The following is a 21966-nucleotide window of genomic DNA, read 5'->3' as shown; positions in this document are numbered from 1 at the left end:
GCCAATATCCACTCTGCAAATCAAGCGTAGAAAACCATGTTGTTCCGGCTAGTGTGTCCAACGTGTCATCAATGCGTGGAAGCGGATAACTGTCCTTTTTGGTGACATCATTCAGTTTTCTGTAGTCCACGCAGAATCGGGTACTTCCATCTTTCTTTTTGACCAGCACAACTGGGGAACACCAAGGACTTGATGATGGCTCGATCACTCCACTCTCCGCCATTTCCTTTATGAGCTTTTGAACTTCGTCTCTTTTTGCCAGGGGAACACTTCGTGGTGCCTGTTTTATGGGCCTTTCTTCTGCGGTTTTAATTTCATGTTTCACTACAGATGTTCTTCCTTGATTTCCCTTTTCAGAAGCAAAAGCACAGGCGTTTTTCCACAACAATTGCTTGGCTTTATTTCTCTCTGACGGCGATAGATGACGTGTCCAAGCCTCGACATACGCTTCTAGATGTTTTCTCACTGCTCCATGTGTCTTTGATGAGTTGCCTTCCAAATTGACTATTGCCTCGGCTGGTGTACATTTGCCAATGTCAGAAAATTTTACAATTTGCTCGTGATTGTCAGACAAGTTCAAGACACGAACTGGTATTAGTCTCTCTTCGTTCGTTGTTACCAGGGCATTTGCTATCAAGATGTTGTTGCTTTTGTTTTCTGCTGGTTCAACAACCCACAATTGGCCGACTTCACAATCTCCATTCATAGAAACCCATATAATTGCTTCGGCATTCGGTGGTATAGACTCTGACTGGCTCGTTGTCAAACGTCTGACAGGTGTATTCCCGTCGTATCCCACGTTTACCGTTATTTCGGCATCGCACCATGTCATTACACTACGCTTCATATCCAAATTGAGACCAAAAGCAATCATGAAATCCGCTCCAATTATAACTTCGTCTACTATATCGGCCACAATGAAATCATAAGTAACGGATTTGTTAGCAATAGTTAATTTTACGGTGACCTTTCCATATACGGTTGCGGGTTCCCCTGTAGCCGTGCGTAGCTTGACTCCAATCAGTGGTGTAACTTTTCCTTTTACTAAATCAGATCTAATGATAGACTTTGATGCACCAGTATCCAACGTCAAAGTACGCTTGTCGCCATTAATAACACCCGCAATAGTTAAATTGCTATTTTTCTGTTGAACTATTGCTATGGAGATGGTGGGGCCATCGTCTGTGGGAGCCAGCTCTTGCCCCGCTGAACTAGCTCGATTTAGTTTAAAGGTGACTCACTTGACTGTGGGGTCACCTTCTTATGGTTATTGTTTAATGGAGATGGTGATGTGGATCTTGACCGTTTGCGTCGTGCTTTGCATTCTCGAGCTAGATGTCCCGTCTTATCACAGTTATAGCATTTGATTCGGGATTTAGTTGCATCCTGTTTCAATTCTTGCATTACCTGCTTCATTGCCTCTTTCATCGAGTCAATGATAGATTTCGATTCTTCACACTCGGTCTCTACTCTGCGTACTTTGTGAATTTGAGGCCGTGTCAGCAATCTCGCAGTTTCTTGCGCAAGTGCAAATGTTACTGTTTCTGCGAATGTAGCCTTTTGTGACGCATATGTTGCACATTTTATGTCTGGGTCTCGAATGCCATTCACAAAGGTCTCAATTTTGATGCGGTCCACAAGTGGGTGACTCTCTCCTGGGTATGTCAGTAGCACCAACCGCTCAACTTCTGTTGCAAAGTCTTGTAGAGTCTCGTTTGATTTCTGGACTCTACCTCTTAATTCCATTCTAAAGATGTCTTGCTTGTGCTCTCCACCATACTTGCGTTGAAGCGCCGCTATTACTTCATTATAGTTATTTCTAGAAACAGCGGGAATGCTTTGTATCACATCAGCAGCATTGCCCTTTAATGCCAATAGAAGTTCAATTGCTTTATCATCGTCATTCCACAAATTTCTAGAAGCAACCATTTCGAATTGGAATTTGAAGACATCAAATGACGTTGAGCCATCGAAAACAGGAGTTTTGATTTTTGAGCCCTCGATGACGCGCACTGGACCACCTTTAATTTCCAGCTCTGACATTTTTTTCTCGATGTGCAGAAACTTCTCATCATGAACCATAATTTTCTCATCCACGGAAAGAACTTTCTTATCCAATTCCACAATTTGATTTTCTATATGGATTTTCTATATGGATGCGTCTTATAGGATAATGTGCATCAACTAATTTCGGGTTTACACCCACTTTATAATCCACGCAAAGCCGGACACCACCGTCCGCTTTAGGTATTACCACAAGAGGGGAGCCCCAATCTGAGTTTTGAACTTTCGAGATAATACCTGCCTTTTCCAGTGAGTCCAGTTCTGCTTCAACACGCTCTCGCAACGAATAGGGTACATTTCTCTCTTTGATGTAAATTGGTGTTGTTCCTTCTCTAAGCCTTAGAGATACGTTGTACCCTGGTGTACACCCCACCTTTTCTTCGAAGACACTTGCAAATTCTGTGATTATATTCTCGATGACTGCTTGATTGGATATGTCAACGTTTTGGGTTTCGACTGATTGTACATTGTTATCGATATCATTAAGATTGATTCTCAGTTTACGTATCCATGATCGTCCTACAAGTGGAGGACAAACGCCAGGGACAATGTACAATTCATCCGTAATCGACACTCCCTTAAACTTGGCGTTTACCCGAACTTTCCCATCAGGGACAAAGGTATCCTGTGTATATGATCGAAACACGATGTTGGTTGACGTGATTGAATTCTTAATATTCAGGTTTTTGAAAATTTTCCTGGGAAGAAAAGTATATCCAGAACCGGAATCAATTTCAAATCGCACTGGCTCTCCTTCGATATCAATTGTTGCCATAAAACGTGCACTAGAATCTGAGCCATTTTGATATACATCCACTATGGTATACACCCCGTAGTCATCACCTTCATAGTCACTTTGTGCACTTTGTGAATATGCTGTTTCATCCTCTATTTTGTTTATATTTTTATTCATAATCGTTGATATACATACTTTAGCCAGGTGCCCACTTTTACCACACCCAGAACAACTTAATTTGGATTTGTCAATGCGGCAATCTTTAGCAAAATGGCCAGGTTTGGCACAACGTAGGCACAATCCACTGATTCCAAGTTTAACATAATCAACCTTTGTATTTTGAAAGTTTTTCTTGCGATTGGTGAAACTTGCTTTCTTCCTGTTTATGTGAGTTACTTTATTGACGTCCCCCGTTGAGTTTGTCATTGTTCGGGCATCAGCTCTAGCAGATTCTAAACTAATTGCCTTTCTGACTATTTCGTCGAATTCCGCAGGTTCGGACTGTAACAATTGTTCCCTCATACTGTTGTCCATTATACCTCGTATAAATTGTGCGCGCAAAAACAGGTCCGCCACTGACGTTCTACAATTACATGGGGACACAAAAGCACACTCTCCAATCTCTTCCCTTAAGGCAGCTACATATTCCGAAATTGTTTGTTCTGGTGTCTGATACTTGCTTAAAAATTTGTGCTGTGCAACCAAGAGGTTCATTTTTGGGGATAAATGTGCTTCCAAGGTTTTGCACAATTCATCGTATTTCAGAGCACTCACTTCTTTAGGTGCCGCCAAGGCAGCCACCATATTAAACATTTTTGCTCCTATCGAATTTAACAAAAGCTTAGCACAGTACTCCTTATTCTCACTTATGTTTTTCATTTCGATGTAATTTTTGAACCTTCGAAAATAATTTTTGTAGGTTTCCTTTGTTGAATCAAATACATCGAAATTGGGCACAAGTACCGGTGTGGAAGCCGCAGTACTTGATTGACTTGTCGACGGCATTCTGGATATTGTTTCGATTAAACGATTGTGGACGTCCATAAAAATTTTAAACTGTTCTTCATCCATTTTGTAGAAAATTTGATCACGGATATAATATTGGCAAAACTTTTAGCCTCGTCGCCAACTGTTGTAACCGAGACAATTGAAACACTTGATATTTTGAAGGTTATTCTTTTACTGTACCGTTTATTCACTGAGATTCTTATTTATAATGAGAATATTGATGCATATTGGAAATACAAAATTATGTACACATTACGCATAACGTTATATTGGAATTGTATTGGAAATATATTCTATGTTACAAAAGGGGAAATGTAAATAAATGCAATTATTAAATAGGGAATTCAATTCATGACACTACACAAGTGTAGAATGGAATTTGGCTTAAAGTATCGTACAGATTTAAGGTGGGTATTAAGTTCGAGTTTAGCCGCTAAAATCGCCATTTTTTCACGATTGCTTTTCTTAATTAATCCACCTTAAGGAATACAAACTTTGTGAAAATTTGCAACAAATATGTATAATTTTATGCCGTTTTTTTTACTGGTTTAGTTTTCACTTTAGCGATTTTAGCGGCAAAACTAGAACTTAATACCCACCTTTAGTAAAAACAGAATATTATAAAAGTATCCATAAAATTTACACGCTTCATATACCAACAAACACAAATACTTTTTTCGGCAAGCTATTTTTTTTATTGTATTAAGCACATAAAATTCTAGAAGGAGTCAACGACGGTTCTAAGTCGATCTTTATTTATATCTAGAGACTTAGGGAGGAAGTCTCTGGTAAATATATTGTTACGTTTTAATATTTAGGCGTTTTTTTATTACCCGACAATTAAAACACAGTTCTTTTAAATAACGACAATCTACAATTTATTTACTATGACTTCACACTTTACAATTCGTTCACACTGAAGTTATTCGTTTGACGCTTTAATTAAGACTGACTCGCAAGCAGCATGCGAGCGCTTTTATATATGACGGTGTGGCAATACGAGAACATTCTGGTAGCACTACAATATTCTGGCAACGCCAGAACATTCTTAGACAATGCTAGAAGGATCTACGACCATTAAGTAATTCGTCTGGTGGCTGCCAAACACATACACACTCACATAGATATATGCTCGCATTACTACAACAACAATGACAATAGACAATGAGATGAAATGAGAAAGCAAAATAACAAAGCAAAGGGGTTGTTATTCTATGAGAGAGTAAGAACTAACATTTCGGTAAGCAAACAAAAGAACATAAAAGAAATTCAGGAAAATACTAGAAAATGAATAGATGATTCCAACAAGTGATAGCGAAATTTTATCGTTACAATTTTAAATTAACGGAAACTAATTTAAATAAACTTATATCTATAATTATCAAATTCGTAACACTGCCTCCCGCTTAAGCCTGTTCGTCCCGAACAGGCACAGAACCTGTTCCGTAAGGAGCCAATCGTTCCAGATGTACAACTTTCATCTTTGATCTAGGGCTGTCGTCCTTCTGAATCCGGTATACAACATCATTGATCTTCTTGATGACCTTGTATGGGCCTTCCCACTGTGTTTGCAGTTTAGGACACAATCCTTTCTTTCGTTGCGGGTTAAATAGCAGAACCAATTCTTCTTCTTGGAAGCCCTCAGTATTTACAGCACGATCGTATCTCGCCTTCATTCTGTTGCTGACCATTTTTATTTTGTTGCGCACTGATTCGTGAACTTCACCGAAAGTGTTTGGGATGTCGTTTCTGTTTTCTTCCATGGCGAGCTCATTAGGTTTAGCACCGAATATCAGATCACCAGGCAACTTCAACTCAGTTCCGAATAGAACATTGGCAGGTGTTCGAGAGGTGGAATCATGAATGGCAGATCTATACGACAGCAAAAACTTTGGTATATGCTCGTCCCAGTCCCTCTGGCCGTTGTCCACTACTTTTCGAAGATGTTCCTCCAGAGTGCGATTAAACCTTTCTACCATGCCATCGGATTGCGGATGTAATGGTGTAGTCCTCGTTTTCTTGATACCAAGGGATTCACACATCTCTTTGAATATGGCCGATTCAAAATTTCTTCCCTGGTCTGAGTGAATCTCGGACGGCACACCGTAGCGACATATCCAGTTTTTGTTGACAACATCCACAATCGTTTTTGCTTCTTGGTTTGGAATTGCATACACCTCCGGCCATTTGCTGAAGTAATCCATGACCACAAGGACATAACGGTTTCCAGAATCACTTACTGGGAAAGGGCCTGCCACGTCCATTGCTATTCTTTCAAACGGGGCTCCTGGTCTATATTCTTGCATAGGACCTCGACTTTTCCTTGTTGGACCTTTCGCCTTCATGCACTTCTCGCAATTGGCTACCCATTCAGCAATTGATTTCTGGCATCCAACCCAGTAGAATCGTTGCTTCACTTTCTCGGCGGTTTTGGTTATTCCCAGATGACCTCCACTGGGACCATTATGGAACTCCGCCAAAACATCTCTTATTTTGGAATCTGGAACGATGATCAAATTTCGGCTGCTCTTGCCATCTTCGCTTTCCCATTTACGTTGCAGGGATCCATTGACTAGAACTAAACTATCCCATTGAGCCCAGTATGATTTCATAAGTGGACTTTCGGCTGCGATGTCTTTCTTACTGGGCTTCTTGTTCTCTTCCTTTGCCGAAATAATTTTGTTCAAAATGGGATCTTTACGCTGTTCTGTTGGCCAGTCCACTCCAGATTCGACGTGTAACAATCAACAATCTCCTCCTTGTGTTCAGCCTTCGAGCAGTGCTTGCATTCTATACTGCAAGGTCGACGTGACAAAGCGTCAGCGTTACCGTGTTTTCCACCTTTTCTATGCTCGACACTGAAATCATAGCTTTGGAGCCTCTCGATCCAACGTGCCAGTTGAGCTTCCGGATTCTTGAATTGGAGCAACCATCGTAGAGCTGAGTGATCAGTCCTGAGCAAGAAGTGTTGTCCATACAAATATTTATGATAATGTTTTACACTCTCTATGACGGCTAGCAGCTCTCGTCGCGTTACACAGTAGTTCTTTTCGGGCTTGGACAACGTTCGGCTGAAATATCCGATGACCTTCTCCTTGCCGTCTATCTGTTGGGAAAGCACACCTCCAATACCATGCGCGCTAGCATCTGTATCCAAAACAAATTTTTCGCCCGGAATAGGATACGCTAGAACAGGAGCTGAACATAAAAGTTCTTTTAAATGTTGGAATGAATCCTCCTGTTCGTCGCTCCACTGCAACTTCTGACCTTTTTGCGTCAATTTGTGGAGACTAGCGGCGATGCTGGCGAAGTTTGGGACGAATCGTCGGTAATATGTACATAACCCAAGGAAACTTCTTAATTCGTGGAGATTTCGGGGTCGTGGCCAATCTCTGACAGCTTGGATTTTGTCTTCATCGGTGGATATGCCCTCTGCAGTCACATGATGACCCAGGTATTTAACTTCCCGCTGGAAAAGGGAGCATTTCTTTGCGTTAAGGCGTAGACCAGCGGCTGACAATTGCTGGATAACGTCTTTCAAGTTCTTAAGGTGCTCGTCAAATGTTTTGCCCATCACTATGAAGTCGTCCAAGTATATCAAGCACGACTTCCAGTGCAACCCCTTCAGTACCCGCTCCATCAATCTTTCGAAGGTAGCCGGAGCGTTGCAGAGTCCGAACGGCATTACATTGAATTGCCAGAGACCGCCATTAACGCCAAAAGCCGTCTTTTCCTTGTCTTTCTCGGCGATCTCTACTTGCCAATATCCACTCTGCAAATCAAGCGTAGAAAACCATGTTGTTCCGGCTAGTGTGTCCAACGTGTCATCAATGCGTGGAAGCGGATAACTGTCCTTTTTGGTGACATCATTCAGTTTTCTGTAGTCCACGCAGAATCGGGTACTTCCATCTTTCTTTTTGACCAGCACAACTGGGGAACACCAAGGACTTGATGATGGCTCGATCACTCCACTCTCCGCCATTTCCTTTATGAGCTTTTGAACTTCGTCTCTTTTTGCCAGGGGAACACTTCGTGGTGCCTGTTTTATGGGCCTTTCTTCTGCGGTTTTAATTTCATGTTTCACTACAGATGTTCTTCCTTGATTTCCCTTTTCAGAAGCAAAAGCACAGGCGTTTTTCCACAACAATTGCTTGGCTTTATTTCTCTCTGACGGCGATAGATGACGTGTCCAAGCCTCGACATACGCTTCTAGATGTTTTCTCACTGCTCCATGTGTCTTTGATGAGTTGCCTTCCAAATTGACTATTGCCTCGGCTGGTGTACATTTGCCAATGTCAGAAAATTTTACAATTTGCTCGTGATTGTCAGACAAGTTCAAGACACGAACTGGTATTAGTCTCTCTTCGTTCGTTGTTACCAGGGCATTTGCTATCAAGATGTTGTTGCTTTTGTTTTCTGCTGGTTCAACAACCCACAATTGGCCGACTTCACAATCTCCATTCATAGAAACCCATATAATTGCTTCGGCATTCGGTGGTATAGACTCTGACTGGCTCGTTGTCAAACGTCTGACAGGTGTATTCCCGTCGTATCCCACGTTTACCGTTATTTCGGCATCGCACCATGTCATTACACTACGCTTCATATCCAAATTGAGACCAAAAGCAATCATGAAATCCGCTCCAATTATAACTTCGTCTACTATATCGGCCACAATGAAATCATAAGTAACGGATTTGTTAGCAATAGTTAATTTTACGGTGACCTTTCCATATACGGTTGCGGGTTCCCCTGTAGCCGTGCGTAGCTTGACTCCAATCAGTGGTGTAACTTTTCCTTTTACTAAATCAGATCTAATGATAGACTTTGATGCACCAGTATCCAACGTCAAAGTACGCTTGTCGCCATTAATAACACCCGCAATAGTTAAATTGCTATTTTTCTGTTGAACTATTGCTATGGAGATGGTGGGGCCATCGTCTGTGGGAGCCAGCTCTTGCCCCGCTGAACTAGCTCGATTTAGTTTAAAGGTGACTCACTTGACTGTGGGGTCACCTTCTTATGGTTATTGTTTAATGGAGATGGTGATGTGGATCTTGACCGTTTGCGTCGTGCTTTGCATTCTCGAGCTAGATGTCCCGTCTTATCACAGTTATAGCATTTGATTCGGGATTTAGTTGCATCCTGTTTCAATTCTTGCATTACCTGCTTCATTGCCTCTTTCATCGAGTCAATGATAGATTTCGATTCTTCACACTCGGTCTCTACTCTGCGTACTTTGTGAATTTGAGGCCGTGTCAGCAATCTCGCAGTTTCTTGCGCAAGTGCAAATGTTACTGTTTCTGCGAATGTAGCCTTTTGTGACGCATATGTTGCACATTTTATGTCTGGGTCTCGAATGCCATTCACAAAGGTCTCAATTTTGATGCGGTCCACAAGTGGGTGACTCTCTCCTGGGTATGTCAGTAGCACCAACCGCTCAACTTCTGTTGCAAAGTCTTGTAGAGTCTCGTTTGATTTCTGGACTCTACCTCTTAATTCCATTCTAAAGATGTCTTGCTTGTGCTCTCCACCATACTTGCGTTGAAGCGCCGCTATTACTTCATTATAGTTATTTCTAGAAACAGCGGGAATGCTTTGTATCACATCAGCAGCATTGCCCTTTAATGCCAATAGAAGTTCAATTGCTTTATCATCGTCATTCCACAAATTTCTAGAAGCAACCATTTCGAATTGGAATTTGAAGACATCAAATGACGTTGAGCCATCGAAAACAGGAGTTTTGATTTTTGAGCCCTCGATGACGCGCACTGGACCACCTTTAATTTCCAGCTCTGACATTTTTTTCTCGATGTGCAGAAACTTCTCATCATGAACCATAATTTTCTCATCCACGGAAAGAACTTTCTTATCCAATTCCACAATTTGATTTTCTATATGGTCCACACGTTTCTCAATGCCTTCAGAAATTTGTTGTAATTTTTCGTTGACCATTCTAGAATTTTCGTCGAATTTTTCTTCCAATTTTCTAGAAGTAGCTTCCATCATTTTTCTAGAATTCTCTTGCATTTTTAGAGAATTTTCTTCCATCATTTTGCTCAAAATATTGACCATCGATGTGTAATCAACAACATTAGAAGCTACAGATGGAGTTTCCAAGGCGCTGGCTACTACTGATTCGTCAAGATCTTCCTTATAATCGAACTCATGTGTTTCGATATCAATACTGCGCCGCTCGAACTCTTGCAGTAGTCGCTTTTGTAATTGAGCCTTGTTTCCTGTTGTCGGCAGCTCCAGTTTGCTCAATTCCTTTTTTAAGTCTTCCACACGAAGCTCATTAAACTTCATTGTAGATTTTTTTTCCGTTATTTCACTTCCGACACCAATTGTTACGTTTTTATATTTAGGCGTTTTTTTATTACCCGACAATTAAAACACAGTTCTTTTAAATAACGACAATCTACAATTTATTTACTATGACTTCACACTTTACAATTCGTTCACACTGAAGTTATTCGTTTGACGCTTTAATTAAGACTGACTCGCAAGCAGCATGCGAGCGCTTTTATATATGACGGTGTGGCAATACGAGAACATTCTGGTAGCACTACAATATTCTGGCAACGCCAGAACATTCTTAGACAATGCTAGAAGGATCTACGACCATTAAGTAATTCGTCTGGTGGCTGCCAAACACATACACACTCACATAGATATATGCTCGCATTACTACAACAACAATGACAATAGACAATGAGATGAAATGAGAAAGCAAAATAACAAAGCAAAGGGGTTGTTATTCTATGAGAGAGTAAGAACTAACATTTCGGTAAGCAAACAAAAGAACATAAAAGAAATTCAGGAAAATACTAGAAAATGAATAGATGATTCCAACAAGTGATAGCGAAATTTTATCGTTACAATTTTAAATTTTAAATTAACGGAAACTAATTTAAATAAACTTATATCTATAATTATCAAATTCGTAACAATATATTGAATTAGGTTTTGTACTTTGACCACACAATAACCATCTGCCATTGGTGTAGAAAAACACCCCTATAAAAATAGACAAACATTATTCCACCCCCTGTAAATTGATCTCACAAAAAGCTTTGTTGTTAGCACCTAATCTTTTTATATTTATTTTCATAATTTATTATGGTTGTAAATCTTGTAATAAATAAATAAAATCTCAATATAATCTGCGCTTTCCATTTAATATTGGAATTTGGTAAGTATATCTAACAATTTGTTGGGTAATAATAAAAAACATCGAGGGCGGTTGCACCCAAAGATTATAGATTTGAGGAAGATAGGAAATTGGCTTGCGTCATATGCGAAATTGGCTTGCGTCATATGCGTCAATGTTGCATTTACCCTTTATGGACCTTTATATCGTGCTCTTAATTTCTTTTTATTTGTATTTTAATGCTATGTCAATACTTGTCGTATACGCGTTTGGTTCGAGTATTAAACTAATGTGGTAAATGGTTTGATGTGCTAGTAGCCAATCTCCCATCTTCTGTAATCTATAATCTTCGGTTGCACCAACCAAACAATTAATATGAGATTGCGACAACCAATGCAAAGTTGGTCCAACATACTACCATGCAGTTTAAATTACCAAATGTTAGTTGTGCTGAAAGATATCATTGATCTTTCAGCACTTTCGGTTGGCAAATTCTTCTTCTAGTCTTAACCACTGAACCTTCTCTATTATTTACTTTTGTGGAACCAACAAGGGTGTGAAGTTAAAGTTGTTTTCTAAAGTTGTTTTAGCGAAGATACAAACCACTTTAATTTTTTTTAATTTTCTTTCTTGTTGCGAATTTAAGACTTTTTTGCAACAAATTAAATATATTTTGCTTCATGACACATTTTCTGAACGAAAACGCGTGTATACTTAACATAATTTTGAGCAAAAAGTTATTTAGAGTAATATAAATGCAATTCAAAAAAAATATGGAAAGATGTATTTTACATTCATTGGACTTTTTCAGGCATTTCTAGGAAGAGTTAAAAAGCAAAAGTGGGTATAGGGCATTAGCTCGGAGATAGGAGAACTCCCCCGCAAAGAGGGCAGAGGCGTAGGTCATCTAGTTAATGAGATAAAGGGGGGCAAATTCACGTAAGTTCTAATAACTATAAAACCTTTCTGGGTCATAGTTTTTAAACAAATTTAACTGATTCTATTAGCTTTAAGGGCGTAGAAGACTATTCTGGAGATTCCATGTGCGTAGCTGGGCTTTAAGTCAGAGGGGGGGTCAATTATATTTAGGCCAATTTTGTAGGTCGATTTTCGGGCATTTCTAGGAAGAGTTAAAAGGCAAAAGTGGGTATAGCATATTAGCCCCAAGCTAGGAGAAACCTCTCCCCCAAACGCCAGAGGCGTAAGTCATCTAGTTAACGAGATAAAAGGGGGGACATTAATGTATTTTCTAAGAGCTAAAAACATTGATGGGTCGCAGTTTAAAAAAAATTCAATTGAATCTATTAGCTTTAAGGGCGTAGAAGACTATTCTGGAGATTCCATGAGCGTAGCTGGGCTTTAAGTCTGAGGGGGGGTCAATTATATTTAGGCCAATTTTGTGGGTCGATTTTTGGGCATTTCTAGGAAGAGTTAAAAGGCAAAAGTGGGTATAGCATATTAGCCCCAAGCTAGGAGAAACTTCTCCCCCAAACGTCAGAGGCGTAGGTAATCTAGTTAACGAGATAAAAGGGGGGACATTAATGTATTTTCTAAGAGCTAAAAACATTGATGGGGCACAGTTTAAAAAAAAAAAAAACAATTCAATTGAATCTATTAGCTTTAAGGGCGTAGAAGACTATTCTGGAGATTCCATGAGCGTAGCTGGGCTTTAAGTCTGAGGGGGGTCAATTATATTTAGGCCAATTTTGTGGGTCGATTTTCGGGCATTTCTAGGAAGAGTGAAAAGGCAAAAGTGGGTATAGCATATTAGCCCCGAGCTAGGAGAATCCTCTCTCCCAAATGCCAGAGGCGTAGGTCCTCTAGTTAACGAGATAAAAAGGGGGACATTAATGGATTTTCTAACAGCTAAAAATCATTGCTGGGGCATAGCTTTTACAAAATTTTAATTGATTCTATTAGCTTTAAAGGTGTGGAAGACTATTCTGGAGATTCCATGAGCGTAGCTGGGTTTTAAGTCTGATGGGGGGTCAATTTTAAAATTTTAACTTTTCAACGAAAATTCACAAAAAATCAACCAAATTTCGTCGTGATTTGTTGCTGATAGACTAAATGCAATCAAATATGAACAAATTTTGTTAATTATTTTATATTTACGACTTTAAAATAGAGTGAGTTAAAACCCAATTATATGCCTAAACTGTTCAAGCCTCTTTTTGGCTATTTCTGATAGACGAGAACGAACCAAAGGTGGTACACGTTTGTAACCCCAACTGTGGAGCGTACTCCACTGAAAATCCCATGGGCGTAGGTCGTCTGTGTGAGAAGAAATCAGGGGGGGTTCAAATCAACTTTTATGTCCGTTTTTGAACGCATTATGGATACAATTTCTTTTAAATTTTGAAATAAATAGAAAGCCCAGATTGAGAAGAAAGCTACCGTTACATTTCCATAAACGTAGCTTATTTCAATTTTAAAAGGGGGCTAAGTAATTTTATCAAAAATTTCGATATGGATTTTCACCTATTTACAACCCACAACAACGAACTAAAGTGGGTATACGTAGGTAGCTGCACCCTTGAAGCATCCCCCAGTGAAAGCCCCATGGGCGTATCTCATCTGTGAGAAGAGAAAAGTCAAGGGGGTAAAAGTACTTTCTGTTACTATTTCAACTATTTTCAACACCGATTTTCACCCCACGACAACGAACTAAAGTGGGTATACGTAGGTAACTGCACTCGTGGAGCATCCCGCAGTGAACTCCCCATGAGCGTACCTCATCTGTGAACGGAGAAAAGTTAATGGGGGTAAAAGTACTTTTTGTTAGAACATCAACTATTTTCAACACCGATTTTCGCCTATTTAGACTCCACGACAACGAACTAAAGAACTAAACAATTTTTAAAAGCGATTAGCTAGTTTAAAATTTGTGTACACAGCCCTGTTTTTTTGTTGTAGACTTATAAAAATTTTTTGCTACCGAAAATTTCGCTAATGGTGCATACTGGCCTTTATTGCCAAATTTGTTTTTTTCCTTTGTGACGCTTAGCACTTTCATTTATATTTTCTTTGTTAAGGCCTGGTAATCCAGTATGTCGCTGCCGTTGGACGCAACGTTACGGTGAATGGCGATCGCTATCGTTCGATGCTAACAAACTTTTTGTTGCCAAAAATGGAAGAACTGAACTTGGTTGACATGTGGTTTCAACAAGATGGCGCTACATGCCACACAGCTCGCGATTCTATGGCCATTTTGAGGGAAAACTTCGGAGAACAATTCATCTCAAGAAATGGACCGGTAAGTTGGCCACCAAGATCATGCGATTTGACGCCTTTAGACTATTTTTTGTGGGGCTACGTCAAGTCTAAAGTCTACAGAAATAAGCCAGCAACTATTCCAGCTTTGGAAGACAACATTTCCGAAGAAATTCGGGCTATTCCGGCCGAAATGCTCGAAAAAGTTGCCCAAAATTGGACTTTCCGAATGGACCACCTAAGATGCAGCCGCGGTCAACATTTAAATGAAATTATCTTCAAAAAGTAAATGTCATGGACCAATCTAACGTTTCAAATAAAGAACCGATGAGATTTTGCAAATTTTATGCGTTTTTTTTTTAAAAAAAGTTATCAAGCTCTTAACAAATCACCCTTTAGAAGCCAGAGTTTTACCCCAATTTGGTTTAAATTTTGTACTAGGAATACAATTAGTAACATAGTCTAGTGTGCCAAATTTTATTCAAATTTAGACAAGCTCCCATATATATCTTTCGCCCGATATGGACTTATATGGGCCCAGAATCCTGAGTTTTACCCTAATTTTGTTGAAATTTTGGTCAAACATAACGCTTGGCCATATAGCCGTGGGAGCAAAATTTAATTGAAATCGGTTAAGATTTAGATATAGCTCTCATATATATCTTCCGCCCGATATGGACTTGAAAGGACCAAGAAGCCGGAGATTTTCTCCAATTTGGTTGAAATTTTGCACTACGAGTACAATTAGTAGTCAAGTGTGCTAAATTTTATTGAAATCGGTTCAGATTTAGATATAGCTCCCATATATACATATATTTACAGTTGAATTTTTATTTATTTTTAGTTGAATTTTTGCACCTGGAGTAGAATTCGCTTTGTGGCTATGCGTACCAAATTTGGTTGAAATCGGTTCAGAGTTAGATATAGCTTCCATGTATATGTTTTTCTGATTTAGACAAAAATGGTCAAAATACTAACATTTTCCTTGCAAATTCGCCACAGCTTAGTCGAAAACTTGTAAAAATGACTCCAATTTTCCTAAACTTCTAATATATATCTATCGACCGATAAATCATAGACACTTTTGCGAAGTTGCCTCATAGTTAAATGTTTCCCATATTTATACCCTTCACTACTACTGTGGTACAGGGTATAATAAGTTTGTGTATTTGTATGTAACGCCAAGAAAAAGTAGTCATAGACCCATCATTTAGTATACCGATCGGCTTAGAATTAAATTCTGAGTCGATTTAGCGATGTCCGTCTGTCTGTCCGTTCGTCTGTCTGTCTGTTCATGTATTTTTGTGCAGAAGTACAGGCCGCAGTTTAAGTCCGATCGTCCTCAAATTTGACATAGGGTCGTTTTTTGGGACAAAGACAATCGCTATTGATTTTGGTTCAGATTTATCATAACTGGCGTATTTATTTATTGTCCTTCAAATTCCGTACGTCCGAATATTTTAGAAGTCTCGAAAAACATGCAAAATTTCAGCCAAATCGGTTCAGATTTAGATATAGCTCCCATATATATCTTTCGTCCGATTTGCACCTATATGGCCTCAAAAGCCAGAGTTTTGCCCCGACTTGCTTCAAATTTTGCACGACGCACGTATGTTTAACGGTGTCATTATGTGTGTTAAATTTGGTTAATATCGGTTCAGATTTATAGCTCCCATATATATCTTTTGCCCGATTTACACTCATATGACCACGTGGGCCAAAGTTATACTCTCATTTACGCGAAATTTTTCAGAGATTGCAGAATTATTATGCTAACTATACATGTCAAATTTAGTCAAAATCGGTTTAGATTATATGTAGCTCCCATATATACGTACACCAGAATTGGGGAAATATGACAAACTATTTCATATTTTAGACCCATTTCCAATGGGATTTTCCTCCAATTGACTCGATAGTTTCCACAGAGAATATATTTAATATGATATTTAAGTGTGTTAAGTTTGATCCGATTTGGTTCATATTTAGATAAAACCTCCATATATTTGTTTTTCCGGTTTATACAAATATGGCCAAAATTCTCACACTTTACACAAAACTCTGTGATGATTTCCCCATATCTTAGTCACATCCTGTAGTGCCAAATTTTCCACAGAACGGTTAAGTTTTAAATAAGGCTCCAAGTCGCCCGACTTGACCAAATAATATATTACAACCCACACTTGACCACATATCTTGGCGAGATCTAACCAATATCCTTGTAAAATCGCCACTGAAGAGTAGCAAAAATTGCAAATATTACTACAATTTTCCTATATTTGGAATACATATGTATCACCTGATAAATCATAAATGCTCTTTTGTACAATTGCATTAAAATTTCTCTCGCTTCATATTTCCCATATTTTTTTAGTAACATTCTGTTTCATCCCGTGGCGTTGGCCGATTTAAATCTAGTGTTTTTGTACAAAAATTTTCTCCATTATAAGTATTTGTATCTGGAAATACAAACCTTTACATTGTTCCCAGCAAATTTGAAGTAGTTGAGATGGTAACACAAATGTTGGTATACATAGTGGTGAAGGGTATAATATAGTCGGCCCCGCCCGACTTTAGACTTTTTTACTTGTTTTTTATTAACAGTGTGTTCCAACCCATGATATTAACCGACTTAAATTTTAAGTCAATAGATTTTCTAAGAAATCTTAAATATATGTTGGTGCACAAGCGTTAAATATATTGTCGGTTCAGATTTAAATGTATGTATATAGGACCATGAAACTCTATATATAGCACCCAACAAATTTGAAGGATTTCAGATGGTATCGCAAATGCAGATCCACAAAGTGGTGCAGGGTATAATATAGTCGGCCCCGCCCGACTTTAGACTTTCCTTGTTTCAACTAATTCCATGTTTTTATTGTATTTATTAGGTCTCAAATTTCAACTATTTTTATACACTCTATTTCGGTTCAATTTCAACGAAAAATTTGTCGTGCCCTCACAAAATATACAGAAAAAGAGATCATGTAACGGCAAATAAAAACAAATGATTCAATATAAAACAAATACAGAGCAATAAACACATATTTTATTCTCGTACATTTTATTAGTTGCTTATGTTCGGACATAGCTTTAAAAGCATTACTTTGAGTGGACAATATTGCTGTACGCGCTTGGATATATTCTTTTCGATGAAGGTGATGGTTAGGTTATGTGGCAGCCCAATACACCAGGCTCACTTAGACTATTCAGTCCATTTTGATACCACAGTGGTGAACTTCTCTGTTATCACTGAGTGCTGCCCGATTCCATGTTGAGCTCAATGACAAGGGACCTACTTTTTATATCCGAGTCCGAACTGCGATCCACATTGCAGTGAGAAGCTTTTAAACCCCTCAAAAATGTCACCACTGCACCAAGGTGGCTCCTTTCGATGATGAAAAGAAAACACTGTTAGTACCACTATTAAGAAGTTCGGATAAGTAACCTACGGGTCCTCCTGAATTGGTCGATAATATTGGGTTATACATACGCTTGCCTTGCGACGGCATTTAATGAAGCATGCAAATATTTCATATTTGGACAATATTCCACAATCTTTATTTTCCATACCACTTTAATATATAATATGGAATTTCCTGTGGATAAGAAATTCAAAATTTCGCGTTGTGCATATTTCTCAACCAGAAAGGGAGGGAATACATCTGGAACTTCAAATGTAGGTCGACGAAATGTAACATCTTTGGTGTAATTCAGTTTTTTAAGCATCCAACTTCAATAAAAATCAGTCGTCATCATGATGATTTGTGTGTAAACTGCCTTCACATCTACGAAACCAAGCCAATATACCAAGATAGGGATAACTTTGAACGACAAGAAAATTTCCTTTGACAGACTCAACAGCATCAGACAATGTTACGGCCGGATGGTTCCAGGCAGCAAGCAGTTAACTGCATTCAACATTGACGATCGATTTTAACGACATTTAAATCTCACTGGCAATTAATGTTTTTCTGTTGACCTTCCCTTAATTTATATTTTTGTCATAGTTTGCAATTAAAAGTAAAAGAATCAAGATTCCTATTTTGTTATTGTCCAAAAAATCTGCAACATCACTGCAGAAAATTACAAATGTCAAATGTCAATGTTTCGTATTAATTTGAATGTAAAGATCTTATAGGAAGTACACACTTTACATCTTCGAGTAATTTAATGGCGTTTTCTTTTCTTGTAAAAAATGCACACTTTTTTTGCATTTTGCCCGGAAAATGTACTCTTTAGGTTCTTTTCTAAAAAAACAGGCAAAAGTGCGAAAAGGCTTCGAATTCTGTTGTGAAAATAGCGCCACGCATAGAGGCAAATTACGGGCATTTTCAGCACTGCCAACAAACGAGAGTGCTGCCATTGCCCTGTTTCCTTCTTTGAATTCTTTTCTGCCCGCTGAAATGATAGCATTTTTTTAGGTTGCTGGTAACATTTTAAAAATGCGCATTCTGTACAGACAAAATGAAGGCAAAGCACTTTTTTCAGAAAAGAAAACACCATAAGTTATATACCGGCCTGTTCCCAAATTCACAACATTTTTCGATTCGTATCGAAAATAAAATCGTGGGATTTATAATTGCTTGTTCCGGAAATCGCGCGAAAAGGCCGGTATGCACCTCTAGCGAAAAATTCCATTCCCATAAGAAATGCATTGCTATATATGCTAACGAAATTTTAGATAGCGTTCAATTTCCAAAGCTGGTACGCACCTCTAATGAAAATAACAGGGTCGTCAAAAGCCTATTTTGGAAGCAAACATTTCATTTATTACAATCATTGTGTGCGTAAATATTTTAAAAGGTCTGTAAATAGTCAACAATTACTTGAGGAATATTTGGAACATATATTAAAAATTGTTAAAAGCGATTAGCTGGTTTACAATTTATGTACACAACCCTGTTTTTTGTTGAAGATTTAAATACATTTTTGCCACCGAAAATTTCGTAATGGTGCAACAGGGCTGTGTACACAAATTTTAAACCAGCTAATCGCTTTTAAAAATTGTTAATATATGTTCCAAATATTTTTCAAATAAATTGTTGATACAGATACAGACTTTTTAAAACTTTTACGCACACAATTATTGCAATAATTTAAATGTTTGCTGCCAAAATATCCTTTTGACAACCCTGTTATTTTCATTAGAGGTGCGTACCACCTTACGAAATTGAACGCTACCGAAAATTTCGTTAGCATAAATAGCAATGCATTTCTTATGGGAATGAAATTTTTCGCTAGAGGTGCATACCGGCCTGTAGACTTAAATAAATTTTTGCTACCGAAAATTTCGCTAGATGTGCATACCGGCATTTAATGGCCGGTACTATCCCAATGAACACAGGATGAACGTTTTTCAAATGCAACACCTCTTCAGTTTGAGGGTAAATATCATTTTCAACATAAATTCAACTTGACTTGAAAAAGCTCATCTTCAATTCATCTTCAAATTGTTTGCGAATTACAACCAATTTGGCAAAATGTTGACGCAAACTTTGAAAATGTGTTGAAGATAATTGGAGAAAACTTTGACAAAACACTACCCTGAAATGCAACGAAAAAACCACATGGTTTTCAATACTACTTTGGACAACAAAGTTCGTGGAAGAAATACAAAAATGTGGAAATTTTTTAATAATCAATTGAAATTGCTTATAATAATTGGTAAGTAAAACTAAAACACGAAATGAAAACTTGAAGGAAGTCACTAAACTCAAATCTCTTTGCAGACAACTAAAATATTTGGATGCTGATTCTTGGACACATTAAGAGGCTGGCCGATGAAAAATGGTAGTGGCTTATCGAGAAGAGAAAGTTTCCATAAATCAAAGTGCAACCAAAAAAACTTGGTATTTATGCTTTTCCATATCAACAATTACTGGATGATAATTCGCATCACATCGATAGTTTAATTTATATCGCATCATTGGTTTAATTTGTTATTTTGTGAATTGAAATTGCTGGAAATTTATTCCAATTATCTGGCCATCAAGTTCCTGAAAATTGCCAGTATTTTAATAACAACAATTTTGTAATACCAACGTTCTTGAGGAAATCACGAAGTACGTGGTCAGTTGGAAGAAATACAAATTGGTAAGTCAAAATAAAAAGTGAAATGAAAACATAATGGAAATCACAAAACTCAATTGTTTTGCAGAAAACTAAAATCATTGAATGGTATATTCTTGGAAGATGTTGGCCGATGAAAAACCGATGAAGGAAACAACAAAGAAAAGTTTTCAGAAAACTTACAAAGTGCAACCAATTAAAACAAAGTGCAACAATTCCTATATCAAGAACTTCTGGATGAAAATGTGCATTACATCAATTTACATCCCGTCATCAGTTTGATATTTTGTGATTTCCTCTTGCTGGAATCTATTCTAACACACAAGCCAGCAAGTTCCTCGATAGTAATTATTTCAAATTGCCAGCATATTAATGACACCAACATTATGGAGGAAATGGAATTATACATGTAAAAATGTTTAAGATATTTAAAGTTGTATTCATAGTTTTATTTATTAATACGTTTAATAAGATAATTACATTTTGATTGGTATAATATTATTATTTTCATATATTATTAATGTTATTTTTAAGATTATTATATTTGTTAACGAAAAAATAATAAAATTTACAAAATCCCTAGAAATTTAGTATTGACTTTCAGTTAGAACTAGGATTGACTTTCATACAAATTGTGGTTTGAAAGTATTCGCAACAATGCTAGTTTTTTATTTTTCTCACATTGAAAACTGTTTGAGAAATTATTGAGTAGCGATGCATTTCAATTTGAGGATTACAATTGAGAAATTATTGCTATTGTGTTGAATTTTACTGTTGAGGGTAATGTCTGTTTTTTGTTGAGAACGCGATTTTCTCAACAATTTCTCAACTTGAATATTACCCTAATCCTTTGAAAAAATGTTTGAAAAATTATTGAATTTTAGTATTTTTCAAACGTTTGTGTTTATTGGGATGTACTATGCGAAAAATTTTTATGGAAACCATTATGTCGCACATAGAAATCGGCGTTTTTAGGTAGCTTGGAGCGCTATTTAACAAGGAGCGATATTGGATGAAGTTGGTGGTTGTTGCTTGTTTTTACAAAATTAACATTTTATTTTTCCTTGGGCAATTGATCAGCTATTCCTTTGATCCTTTGTATAGTTTCGGAACAAAAATATGGTCCGTGTTTGATTTATAAACCCGCACAAATAGTTTTTAATAAATAAATTATTTCTTAATTCACATTGCAAATGGCGCCGTGCTATAAACGTCAGTTTTTCAACTCGAAAAAAAAGTATCACAAATGGAAAAAATTTCGCAAGTTTTTCGCATTTTTGGTTTTGTATGGAGTTTCAACGCGAAAAAAATCGTTTTTCGCATAAACGAACTTAGTACTAGACACTAACTTGGAAAAATTGTTATACTCCATATAAAAAAGGTTAGCGCGGAATAAATGAGAATTTTAATGCAAATATTTATACAACCCTGGAAATAGGCAGGTATATTATTTCGCAAAAATAGGCAGGTATATTATTTCGCAAAAATAAGTTAACATCCCCGAGTTTGAGACACTATTTACGGAGATATATGAAGATATTCGTTTTTCGCATAAACGAACTTAGTACTAGGCATTAGGGCTGCGACTATACAATGTCTTGCCTCTTCCTTTAAGCCTACTACTAAGATCACGTTTTCGTGCGAAAAACTGTTATACTCCATATAAAAAAAAGTTAGCGCGGAATAAATGCGAAATCTTTGTTTTGAACATTTTAAA

The 21966-nt window shown here is 37.7% G+C and overlaps 1 protein-coding gene and 2 long non-coding RNA genes across 3 annotated transcripts; 1 reads left to right on the top strand and 2 right to left on the bottom strand.

Moving 5' to 3' along the window:
- Window positions 1-956: 956 nt before the first annotated feature.
- On the bottom strand, window positions 957-2078 carry LOC142225962 (uncharacterized). Its single transcript, XM_075295805.1, has one exon. It carries the CDS (start codon window positions 2041-2043, stop codon window positions 1222-1224), a length of 822 nt encoding a protein of 273 aa, XP_075151920.1. The 5' UTR covers window positions 2044-2078; the 3' UTR covers window positions 957-1221.
- Window positions 2079-17188: 15110 nt separating this feature from the next.
- Window positions 17189-18683, bottom strand: LOC142225961 (uncharacterized). Its single transcript, XR_012719540.1, has 2 exons — window positions 17630-18683; window positions 17189-17565 (listed from the first exon to the last, which is right to left on the bottom strand). It is a non-coding gene; the product is annotated as an uncharacterized LOC142225961 (long non-coding RNA).
- An 826-nt stretch (window positions 18684-19509) lies between these two features.
- On the top strand, window positions 19510-20781 carry LOC142223641 (uncharacterized). Its single transcript, XR_012718845.1, has 3 exons — window positions 19510-19844; window positions 19910-20273; window positions 20338-20781. It is a non-coding gene; the product is annotated as an uncharacterized LOC142223641 (long non-coding RNA).
- The last annotated feature ends 1185 nt before the right edge of the window (window positions 20782-21966 follow it).

The sequence above is a fragment of the Haematobia irritans genome, chromosome 2 (genome assembly GCF_050003625.1).
Source record: "Haematobia irritans isolate KBUSLIRL chromosome 2, ASM5000362v1, whole genome shotgun sequence".
NCBI classification, from domain to species: domain Eukaryota; kingdom Metazoa; phylum Arthropoda; class Insecta; order Diptera; family Muscidae; genus Haematobia; species Haematobia irritans.
Note: the sequence above shows the minus strand (reverse complement) of the source record. Positions and strands in the feature narration are given on the sequence as shown.